Consider the following 12,150-nt stretch of genomic DNA (forward strand, 5'->3'; position numbering starts at 1 on the left):
AAGTGTGACACTGCTTCATCCTTTGTTTTTATACAAGGTGTATAAACTGTCATGAAAAATGGCTACAAAAACACATTGCACTATCTTTCTTGGCATTCAATAAGTAATTCAAAGACAAAACGACGCTTGTGTCAACTTGTGTTAGTAAATGGAAAGCACCCCATATACATACCTGAACGATCCATTCTTTCAATTGTATGTCCGTTAGCCAAACTTTTCTGAATTTTTGAGCATACCACTTATTTTGTGGGTCTTTGCTCATCTTAAAGAAAGGAAGTAATACTGGAATCAAATCACGGTTTCATAAACACACTTGACGCAGAATCGAAAGGGAGCGTTCCAGTTGCGTACAGTTCAATTCGACAATCTGATAGCTGTTTACAAGAAATAAAGATAGTTACTGTCACAGGTGAGTCAACATGCTGGGTTTTGATAGCTTAATAATAGTATTGTGTTAATTTTATATATTTTTTTCAAACTTAATAAACTGTGCGTCAGTTTTTCGGTCTTTAAAACACAGCTCTTTGTTGGACCGGTAAATCCACATACTTAAATCGATAATTGAATTTTAATGTTAGTGAGCTTCCTTATTAAATCATTATAAATAATTTATTGCGAAAAATATCATCCTAGCCAGGGTTCGAACTACCTTGCTTTCCTCGATCAGGATTTCACGCGCTTTTGCACACAAGTTGACCTGCGCACTACGTACCTTGACCTCAGCCTCATTGATAATTTCACACTTCTTTAGCTGCTCGATTTGCCAATCCAAGTCGCTAGATTCAACCACCATATGGTGCAAAGCTAAATATCGAGGTTCCCCGCCGGAGAGCGCAGCCGTTGTTAACGGCTCCTCACGTGCCCATACGAGACCTCGCTGTCTCGACTGGTGCTTTAGGACCCGTAGAAGAGCAGTAAAATGTAGAGTAGCTCTGGGTAAATCCAAGGTACAAACAGTAATGGAACGAAGCACAAGTACATAAACAGAGAAATTACACGCTGCACATAGTACTTACGGATTGTCCTCGTCGTCGTCGTTCGTAGGCCTCGGGTTTCACCGCCGTGATTGACACAATGAACGAGCGAATCGTCGCCGAGTTTCTATTAATAATGAAACAATACGACCGGGGACCCTTGTACTGGCGGAATTATTTCCTGCACTCGCTTCAAATCGAGCCCCAAGTCGCTCGCGGTCGGCGGTACACACCAAATTAACATAAACACGTAAAGTGAAATGGGCTGCACGTGCACATGGATGACGGAATACGCAACTGAACGCGGTAACGCTTGCCGCGCGGCGGAAGTTGGCGAACTTTGATTGGCTATCGCGTCGCTTCTTGCCGCGCGCAAGCGCAGATGCGACGCCACCAAGTTATCTTAAGCCTTGTGTACACGATACTAGAAATCGGTCCGAGTTTCGGTTTAAGCCAATGAAACTGCTGCTTTTCTGTAAGAGCTGCAAGTTGATTGGCTTAAACCGAAACTCGGACCGATTTCTAGTATCGTGTACACAAGGCTTTAAAATTATAAAATTTATCTCTAAAATATCAAATTACATTATATACCAAAATTCCCGCAAAAAACACCAAATTATCTTAAAATCACCAAAATTTCCGCTAAAAACACCAAATTATCTTAAAATCACCAAATTTCCCACTAAAAACACCAAATTATTTAAAATCACCAAACCTACTAAAATTATCTTGAAATAACTAAATTTCCCGCTAACCACTAAACCGATAATTCCTACCACCAAAAAGCTTTCAAAACCACCAAATCTAGTGGTAAAACCACCAAGTTGGCAACACTGCACAAATCACAAGGTCTGTAGCCTGTACTTTTTATACTTAGAATCTTCGCTTTCTCTTTCTCCAACGCCCAATGTACTTCTCGTTAGGCATTTTTGGGAATTCCAATCAACACGAACAGAGAGAATGGGATAATCCCGAACGCCATTTTGGTACTTTCTACCACTCTTCCACTCTTGCCGCACATTGCGCAAATCTAGGAATCTGTTTTTAGCTGAACTTCTTGCACAGTTCATCTTTTCTCTTTGTCTTTTCACGTTGGAGAGAAAAAGAGAAAAGATGAACTGTGCAAAAAACGAACAGGAAATCGATTGAGTGGGACTCAATTGACCACATCGTTAATTAGCTGATTTAAAGTAAAAATATCTGATTGGCTGGTCCAGTGGAAAAACTCCAGGCACCGGGGGCTGTGAGTGGCTGTGGTCAAACGGGACGCTCCTGAACTCCTCATACGTTCCGTACATACCATGGGATCGCGCCGTTAGACATTTTATACTGTGCCTTAACCTCTATGTCCTCTACCAATCAATCAATAGGCCGCAGGGGGAAGTGATCCGCACAGTTCCTTGGGCTTAAAGCTGGCCACACACACTTTTTCGTAACAGTAACAGTAGAATTTTGACCAATCGCGTTACTCGATTCGGAAACGTACGGCCGTACGTTTCCGAATCGAGCAACGCGATTGGTCGAAATCCTACTGTAATGCTAGGTCTACAATGCGATTCGCAAAGTCGTGAGTCGCAAGAATTGACCAATCACAGTCGAATTTGAGGAGAATAATCGACTGTGATTGGTCAATTCTTGCGACTCACGACTTTGCGACTCGCATTGTAGACCCAGCATTACTGTTACGAAAAAGTGTGTCTCCGGTCCCTAAAGCCTTGTGTAAACGATACTAGAAATCGGTCCGAGTTTCGGTTTAAGCCAATGAAACTGCTGCTTTTCTGTAAGAGCTGCAAGTTGATTGGCTTAAACCGAAAATCGGACCGATTTCTAGTATCGTGTACACAAGGCTTAACGACCCTACGGCAATAATCCGAGTTCCCGACACCGCGGACATACACACACAGTTATGCTAGATCTACGGCCGGTATTCATAGTCAGATCTCATTTCAAGACCGTCTTAAGTAATATCTTAAGATGCTAATACGGCTCTGTGATTGGTTAATGGCATCTTAAGCTCGTACTTAAGACGGACTTAAATATAAGATTCGACTATGAATACCGGCCTACAATGCGAGTCGCAAAGTCGTGAGTCGCAAGAATTGACCAATCACAATCGAATTTGAGGAGAATAATCGACTGTCATTGGCCAATTCTTGCGACTCACGACTTTGCGACTCTCATTGTAGACCCAGCATTATACATACGCACAGACATACACACAATCAAGAGAGAGACTTTGGCCAGTCTTTTCTCTCTTGATTGACTCAAATGTGTCTTCCGTTGTACGAGATGAAAAAGGATTTTATAAAGTAGAAGAAAACATAAAGCTGAGTTTCCACTGAGCGCGTCACGCGTCGCGTTATCCAATCAAAACGTTCAATTTTATTACATTACAAATAATGTTATAAAATGGGATATTTTGATTGGTTAATTCGGATGACGCGACGCGTGACGCGCTCAGTGGAAATTCAGCCTAAAGGTGCGATTTCACGATGACGCTCGACGCTGGATTCGAGCGTCAAATCTGTTCACGTGATAGATTCAGGGTGCCATTACATGGAGCGCGGAAACGCGGAAACGCGGAAAGAAAGTAACTAGATTCCGCGTTTCCGTCGCTTCTTTCTATCGCATTTGTGCGGAACAGCGGAAATCATGCGTGTTTTGTGTGTGTGTGTGTGCCAAGAAGTGCTAAACAATAAACATCAAGTATATAACTTTAACAGTTAATATCTCAAGCTTGAGATATTAAATACAAGATATTAAATACATATACAATATTTTATACAAGCTTGAGTAACTCATTGAAGATTGTTGATGACATTCTGAGATAGTTGAAGTATTTTTCGGGATCTGTCAATCTCATCTCTACAAGTAAATTGTTGCTGTCACCTTGTGCAAGTCTTCTTTCTTCGGTAAAAATAGGTCATACCGATATTCTTCGATTCTTTTTGTCTTCCAATTTCTTGTAACGCAAGTACAAATAATACATTGAAGTCACTTTTTTCATTGTTATTTCTGCATGTCTCATCGGTTCATCTCTTGCTTGTATGAGAAACTTCATAATAATCATTAACATGATATTTGGATCCATGATATACTTTTAAAATAATTAATAAAATACACGAAGTACAAAATAACTTTTTCTTCCGAGATTTGTAATCGATAGAATATATATATATATATATATATATATTTGGAGTCTTTCGCACGTGCCACAACTAGCCTGCACTAGGAGTCACGGCTATAGAGCACTTATGCATTAGCGCTTGTTCTACCGAATAGTTTATAACAATTAAATCACTTTTCCAATTTCACGGAGAAATATCCACAATATTCTAAGCGGGATAGAATATATTATAAAAATACATAACCTATCTGAGGTATCTGCGTGCAACAGTACAGAGAAAAAGAACGAACATTTGACGCGTCCGTTCCGCGAGTTTGTTTCTCCTTATATTAGGATGCCGTCCCATGCAGGACGGAATTTCGGAAAACGGAATCTCGGAATCATTCTGATTGGTTAGCCTCATGGGGCTTGTACTGTGCCCCATGGGGCTAACCAATCAGAATGATTCCGAGATTCCGTTTTCCGAAATTCCGTCCTGCATGGGACGGCACCCTTACATGGAGCACAATTTGCGCGGAAAAGCGGAACAGTATAGTGACAAATAGACATTTGTATTCATTTCTTAAAATTGTGTTTACTTAATTCATTGCAATTTTTATTAATATGCTTATCTTTTCAGCTTATCTATTGAATACAAGCATTTTAATCAATAAATACCGTTAAAAATTAATATTTTATAATTCTCCGTTCCGCTTTTCCGCTCAAAATGTGCTCCATGTAATATAAGGCATTCAAAACAGACGGAACGGATCGACGGAAATCTAGTAAATTTTGTCTTCCGCGCTTCCGCGTTTCCGCGTTTCCGCGCTCCATGTAATGGCACCCTCAGAGGGACGCGAAATATAACCTAACCACTGGATTGGCTGAATTCGAGCGTCGAGTGTCAAAGCTAAACACAGTTTAGCTTTTTGGCGCTGTTTGACGCTCGAATCCAGCGTCGAGCGTCACATCTGGTCACGTGATAGATTTCAGCCAATCCAGTGGTTAGGTTATATTTCGCGTCCCTCTGAATCTAATCACGTGACCAGATTTGACGCTCGAATCCAGCGTCGAGCGTCAAAAAGCTAAACTGTGTTTAGCTTTGACACTCGACGCTCATTTCAGCCAATCCAGTGGTTAGGTTATATTTCGCGTCCCTCTGAATCTATCACGTGACCAGATTTAACGCTCGAATCCAGCGTCGAGCGTCATCGTGAAATCGCACCTTAATGTAAAAAAATGGGATGTTTTGATTGGTCGCGACGGATGACGCGACGCGTGACGTGCTCAGTGGAAACTCAGCCTAAAGGTGCGATTTCACGATGACGCTCGACGCTGGATTCGAGCGTCAAATCTGGTCACGTGATAGATTCAGAGGGACGCGAAATATAACCTAACCACTGGATTGGCTAAATTCGAGCGTCGAGTGTCAAAGCTAAACACAGTTTAGCTTTTTGGCGCTGTTTGACGCTCGAATCCAGCGTCGAGCGTCATCGTGAAATCGCACCTTAAGGATGCCGTCCCATGCAGGACGGAATTTCGGAAAACGGAATCTCGGAATCATTCTGATTGGTTAGCCCCATGGGGCACAGTACAAGCCCCATGAGGCTAACCAATCAGAATGATTCCGAGATTCCGTTTTCCGAAATTCCGTCCTGCATGGGACGGCATCCTAAGGGATCATTACGAAACTACGCTATATAGCCCAAAGGTGGGGCTGAAGGCGTTAATAATTCCAACCGGAATTAACAACCACAAAAAAAAAAAAAATACCAATCAATCGAAAACAGGTAAACAAGGATCCGTTCATGTTCACGCTTGGTCGAGTCATTTATCGTTCTGCAGAGAGCAAAATATAAATTCGACAAATATGACAACACGAGAGATCTTGACCATTCAATTAGGCCATTATTCGAATTTTATTGGTGCACATTGGTGGAATCTACAGGTATCGATGGCTATATTTTGTTGATAAATCTTGACGTGTCTCTGTGTCTAAAGATCATTGTAATACGTCACAAGCTAATCTTGTTTCGCAGGAGTCTAACTTCACATATGACCCGAAGAATCCGTCCGAGGTGAACCATAATGTACTGTACAAAGAAGGTGAAAACTCGCGAGTAAGTGTAATTGTGAAAATGAAGATTGTTTTGAATATGTGTTGCTGCTTCTACAGATAGGCAGCAAAAATGTTGAAACTATCTAAGAGACATAATTCGTGTAGCAATTTTTTCCCCAAGCTAGAATTGCAAGAATTCTGGATTATATTTCAATTAATATGTGGTCAGAAATTTTATATCAGGTCTTATTCATTATACAGGTGTCACTTCCAATTTTCTTCAAGTTAAAAGTACAGATTACTCTTAATATGTTTCACATAAGTTTCCAAATTTCTACGTAAAGCGAAATCCATCCCATACCGCCCTATACTTGTGGTGTGAAACGAGGTCTATTATTGCAAGATTCCACATGGATTTCCAACTTTCCATACCAAGCAAGGTCTACTCCATATTGCCCAGTGCTTGCAGTGCGAAACAAAAGTCTATTGTTGTACGGTTTGTGTGAAAAGTTGAAAATGTACAATAATAAACCTTGTTTTGGACTGCAAGCACAAGGCGGTATGGAATGGACTCACTTTGCTGAAAAGTTGGAGATCCATGTGGAATAATTTTAATGTAATGAATTGTATACGAAATGAAACGAATTGTATATGAATAGAACCATTATCTCAACAACATATGTCAGAAAGTCAAGGCCATTGGTGCTAACTCCAATTGGAAGTGACGCCCATATAAAGTATAAGACCCTTTATATATATATATTTTTTTAAAGAGTTACTTTTTACGTATACAATTTGATTAAAAAGTAAAACAATGCCGAAACATTTTTCTCAAAAGTATATTATTGCAGTAAATATCATAAAAAAAGGATAAAAGCAGTTTTTTTTTAATAAACAGCTTCAATAACTATATTTATGTATAAAATATGTAAATGTAAAAGAAATCAGTGATGAAAGCTATTCAGATTTTACTATATTCATATTTCTTAATAAATTGCTTTATATAATTATAAATAAATTGTTTGAATTGTTTGAATTGAAATATATAATTGAATGTTTGAAAAGTTATATTATAAATATATATACGTGTTCCGATATTATAAATTGGTAATTACTACTGCACAGTTGTGTTTCAGAAACAAGTTACGTTCACCCCGAGATTATTAGTAGCAGATTTAAAAGGGACGCTAGGCTACCTAAATGAGCAAGGTTCTTTATATGATACGAAATTTTCAGATAATCAGCTGCTATGGGATAGTACAAAATTGGAAATTACTAGCGCCGAACCTAGTCCTAAATCACCTTTTATTCAAAATTTAAATGAACTCGATAAAGCTGTAGATGCAGAAACCTACAACTTTGAAAGCGACGTGAAGTCATGGGTCGACTATCTTTTACCTCTGTTCCATCCGAGAACAGTAAATAGTATCAAACAGTATTCACATAATTGTACGCAGCGACCATTCAATATATTCACGTGTGGCCGCGATTTATGGGCTACGGAACAATTCTCCGACAATTTCGCGGACAGAATACGATCGTACGTAGAGGAGTGTGATTTAATGCAAGGATTTCAGGTAAAAAATTTATACATTATTGTACCTAATCTTTTTATTAATTATTAAAATAATTATATTATATTGCTAATGTAATATTCCCAAAAATAGGTGCTTATGGATTCTGCAGATGGCTTTGCTGGTCTTGGAGCATCTTGCGTTCAGCATCTACGCGACGAGTACGGAAAGAGTATCTTGGCATTTCCATGTCTTGACTTTAACAATGCCGAGCCCAGCGCGTCGGACTTGGTTAAAGTTGTCAATACAGCATTATGTTGGCAACATATCGGAGAGCATTCGTCGCTTTACAGTCCTCTTTCCTGTGGACAAGTCGGTTGGCCATTCGCGGCCGATTCACGTAAATTCGAGAACATAACGTACAGTCCGGAACTAAGATATCACAGCAGCGCGATATTGGCAACCGCTCTAGACACCGTGAGCTTAAGATATAGAACCAAGAAGTATTCGGGCGCCAGCTTATCCGATTTATGTGCCGATCTGAACAAGCTGGGTCGTAAAGCCGCGGCGACTAGTCTGAGTCTGCCGTTTCCTATGAAGATGAAAATGGATTTAATAGACGTACTGGATGAATTCGAGGGATCTCTATGGACAAGCCTGACACCGAGCTGCGATATACCGATGGATAATAATATGCAAAGTATAGCGTTACGAGGAATTCCCGAAGACAGAATAAAGCGACCCGTTCATGAAGCCAGCAAACAAATGTCCAAACCGGCATACAAGTGCTCCAGCGTGCACGAAATGATGACGCTGTATCTGGCGTGTACGTGTCACGCGTCGGCCACGTATTTATGCAACATTGAAGCACCACTGAGAATTTCCTTACCATATCCAAAGATCTTCAATAATAACGTAACCGAGGATGGAAATATCGCCGGTTGGCCCGTAGGAACCAGTGCGTCTTTTTTTTATTAGTACGAAAAACAAATTAAGTAATGATAAGTAACAGCATTTGCTTTCTCTTTCAGATGTAAACTCTGTTGCGGTGATGGCTGGGATGCACAGCGGCAGTAATGTTGCAGCAATGTACGAATCTTTACTTGAGCAAACCAAAAGAATAAGAAATATCAAGAAATTCCATGCTTTTACGGATTCCGGACTCGAGGAAGACGAATTTATGGAATGTATTCATAATTTAGCTGATTGTAAAGAAGCGTATGAAGATCATTATGTCTAAAGTATTACTATATTGTAAATAAAACACATTGCTTGTAATTTCAATAATTATAATATTTATTGCAATTTACGATTATATTTGCAATATTTTCATTTTGTACAATAAAATCTTTTGTAGTAGATTTATAGAAACGCTTTATAAGTTTAATCTGTACGATTAAGATTAAAATATAACATTCTTCTGCATTTGTATAAATACAATTAATTTAATTAATCATCTAGTACTATACTTGAAACCTATATATGGCATTTTTTAAGGCTTAGTGACTTAATCAATAATTTCCATTTACCGATTGTATAATTTTCTTTACATATAAAAAGACCTGATTATAAAGGATTATTATCAGACAGCTCGCATGTTTAAATTAAGAGAAAATAATTTTTGCTGTACAATTAACAACAAGGTATATAAATAGGTCATAGTTCCTCGTAAATTTAAGATCAAAACGTCCTTGCTGATGGGAGTGGCGAGACACACCCTGGTTATTAGATTGCACGATTTCGTATCGAACATCAGGGATGTGAGAACTTAGTTCTCGCTGTTCTCTCGTAAATGTAACAGTCTTTCTTAATCCGGTTTAAACAGTTCTTCAATTTCTATGACAATTAATTTTCTTCGCCTGTTTCTTTCTACGGAAAAATAACGGAAAAATTATCTCTTAAGTGATAATAATATTCCAGAATCTAACATTCGTAAAAAATATACATATAAAAGAAGGAATTAATAAAAGAGTGATGGGAAATAAAGTGGCGACATTCACCGAAGAACAACTCGAAGATTATCAGGATTGCACCTTTTTCACACGCAAAGAAATCTTGAGGTAATAACCTTTAATTTGATTGTATTGTTTTATTTTATTCTCGTTTCGTTCAAAATTTCCATTTTTTTTCTAGAATATTTAAAAGATTTCGAGAAATAGGAGATCCTGGAATGATACCACGTACCATGACGCCGCAAGAGGCATCGTCTCTTCGTTTGCCCTTGTCGTATTTGGCGCGTATTCCTGAATTAAAGGTCTATTTCAAATTTTTAAGTAATTTTGAACAATAAAAATTCGATATAATAAGTTTCATATGTGTTGTAAAAAAAAACTTCATGTATATACATTTCTATTCTTTAGAAAAATAGACTTTTACATAATTATTTAAAGTTTATGTTATAATTATTTTAAACATTGTATTTACTGTAACTTTGATTATTATTTATTTATATATGTATAGAGAAATCTATACGAATATTTTTACGCTTTTATTAGAGTATATATTTCACGTATTCTGCCTACTATAGATGAATATATCATTATACTGGATATTATAGATTTTTTTAAACTTAAATTATATTTTAACGAGTATTCGATATTATAATAATACTTGAACTTTATCTTTGTTTTAGCTAAAAATAAATATATATATTTTTCCATTTTCTCGTGCTTTTGTTAAGAAGGAATTTTTTTTTCTTTTTAGGAGAATCCATTTAGAGAACGGATCTCGGAAGTTTTTACGCAACGTCAGGATTCAGGACAATCAACGTCCCTCTCCGAAGGAATCTGTTTCGAGGAATTTCTCGAGATGTTGTCCGTGTTCTCTGAACAAGCACCGCGGGATTTGAAAGTCTTTTACGCCTTCAAAATTTACGGTACGGACCACCAGGTGAACCCAGACGAACGAACAGACGGACGGACGGGCGGACGAGCGGATCGTGAGAGAGCCTGGAGGTCGACCTCGGCTGTACCTATAGTTGTTCCATGGGATGAGAAGTACATACGGCGTCCAGACACGACATCCACGATGCACGAGAATATTTGCACGGAACAACCGATCGATTTTGCCGCGGCGCAACGTCATAATTATATAGTACCCTCGTGCGAGCGGGGTGTTTTTTTCTTTCACCGTAGATTACGCGTTTTTGTCACGTTACCCGTTGCCCCCCTACCTCTCATAAATATTTTATGATTAGGCTTAAGTGAAAGAGAACGTTCTCCAATGCGAAGGTAGAATCACCGCGAGGTCCATTCAGCCTCTCGCTCGGACAATATTCCGACGATCGCTCTTGTATTGCATCTATCAATTTGTAATCTTCCGCGAACAGATTTCGACGAGGACGGGGTGTTGGGTCTGGGTGATTTGGAGCGCACCTGTCGGCAGCTGACTCGAGGTGGGCTAAGTGCCGAAGAGGTGGCTACCGTGTGTCGAAAAGTTCTGGAGGAGAGCGACATAGACGGCGACGGAGCTCTGTCTTATCTCGAGTTCGAGCACGTTGTGACCAGATCCTCCGACTTCATGGCGACTTTCCACATAAGAATATAAATTGCACGATCCAAGTCACGTACAAAAGATATATGTACCGTAATATAATATCTTAAACGGTTACACGTATAATTGTCAATATCCTGGTAGCACAATACATTGGCAACATATTGGCTGAATATTGGGAATGTCTTGGCCAATATTTCCCAATGTAAAGCTAATATTGGTTATTAATAAAATGCAAATGCACTGCCAATATTAGCTCAAAAAGAGAGAACGTCTACTTTACAATAAATACCAATATAAAAAGTTAGTTTAATACCTAACATAAAAATTGGGTATATATTATTAGCTAATATTGTTGCAATAAAGTTGTGCTACTAAGGTAACCGAATCTTAATAAAGTAGGATTAATCAGCTAAATTATTTGTTGGCTTGATTAAGAGACTTGTTCGCGACGTGTGATGGGGAAATTAAATTAGAACAAAATAACGAATAATTACTTCCCTAAGAACGAAGGAGAGATAAACTTTCATAATATAGCTTCAAAATTATAATAGTCCACAAGTGAAGTGAAGTATAAAAAGGAGTCTGGGTAATAAAAAGAGAAGACTGGCGTGTGATTTGAAAATTGCACTGCGCAACAGAGGATTAACAAATACCTGAGAAATTATGAGCTCGAAAATGATCTCTCTTCCGTTTCATTTCAGTTCGCGCTTCATGCAACGTAATTAATGCCCATTTGCTCATTTTTGCTCTACTTTAATGAAGATTGCCGGCTCTTTAGCCGAGCCTTTCAATACGTCGCGTTTACGTCCATAGTCGTAGAGATCAGGAGACGAGGAAGGTACGCACGAAAGGTTGCCCGAGGCGGAAATGAACAGTAACGCCTAAATAATAACGCATTGCGAACAAACGCATCGGAGCCTATAACAGTTTCTTGACCCGTGATGTTCCGCACCACGTTAATTTATCGTCATAGTGCGAGGTAAATCGAGAGGAGGTAATCTG

General features: G+C 38.8%; 2 protein-coding genes across 3 annotated transcripts; both read left to right on the top strand.

Moving 5' to 3' along the window:
- Nucleotides 1–5,676: 5,676 nt before the first annotated feature.
- Mst (misato mitochondrial distribution and morphology regulator) lies at nucleotides 5,677–8,931 on the top strand. 2 transcript variants are annotated; one of them, XM_071725912.1, is made up of 6 exons: nucleotides 5,677–5,791; nucleotides 5,871–6,028; nucleotides 6,120–6,200; nucleotides 7,276–7,716; nucleotides 7,807–8,611; nucleotides 8,685–8,931. In XM_071725912.1, exons 2-6 carry the CDS (start codon nucleotides 5,951–5,953, stop codon nucleotides 8,891–8,893), a joined length of 1,614 nt encoding a protein of 537 aa, XP_071582013.1. In that variant the 5' UTR covers nucleotides 5,677–5,791; nucleotides 5,871–5,950; the 3' UTR covers nucleotides 8,894–8,931. The 2 variants fall into 2 exon arrangements, with proteins under 2 accessions (XP_071582013.1, XP_071582012.1); XM_071725911.1 differs by having other exon boundaries at nucleotides 5,709–6,028.
- A 216-nt stretch (nucleotides 8,932–9,147) lies between these two features.
- Nucleotides 9,148–11,578, top strand: LOC139786793 (calcium and integrin-binding family member 2). Its single transcript, XM_071725914.1, has 4 exons — nucleotides 9,148–9,713; nucleotides 9,787–9,907; nucleotides 10,357–10,528; nucleotides 10,982–11,578. The coding sequence occupies exons 1-4, from the start codon at nucleotides 9,628–9,630 to the stop codon at nucleotides 11,197–11,199; spliced, it is 597 nt and encodes a 198-aa protein (XP_071582015.1). The 5' UTR covers nucleotides 9,148–9,627; the 3' UTR covers nucleotides 11,200–11,578.
- The last annotated feature ends 572 nt before the right edge of the window (nucleotides 11,579–12,150 follow it).

This window comes from Temnothorax nylanderi, unplaced genomic scaffold, assembly GCF_030848795.1.
Source record: "Temnothorax nylanderi isolate EJ_2023f unplaced genomic scaffold, tnyl_v1.0 TNYL_tig1150_pilon, whole genome shotgun sequence".
Lineage (NCBI taxonomy): Eukaryota > Metazoa > Arthropoda > Insecta > Hymenoptera > Formicidae > Temnothorax > Temnothorax nylanderi.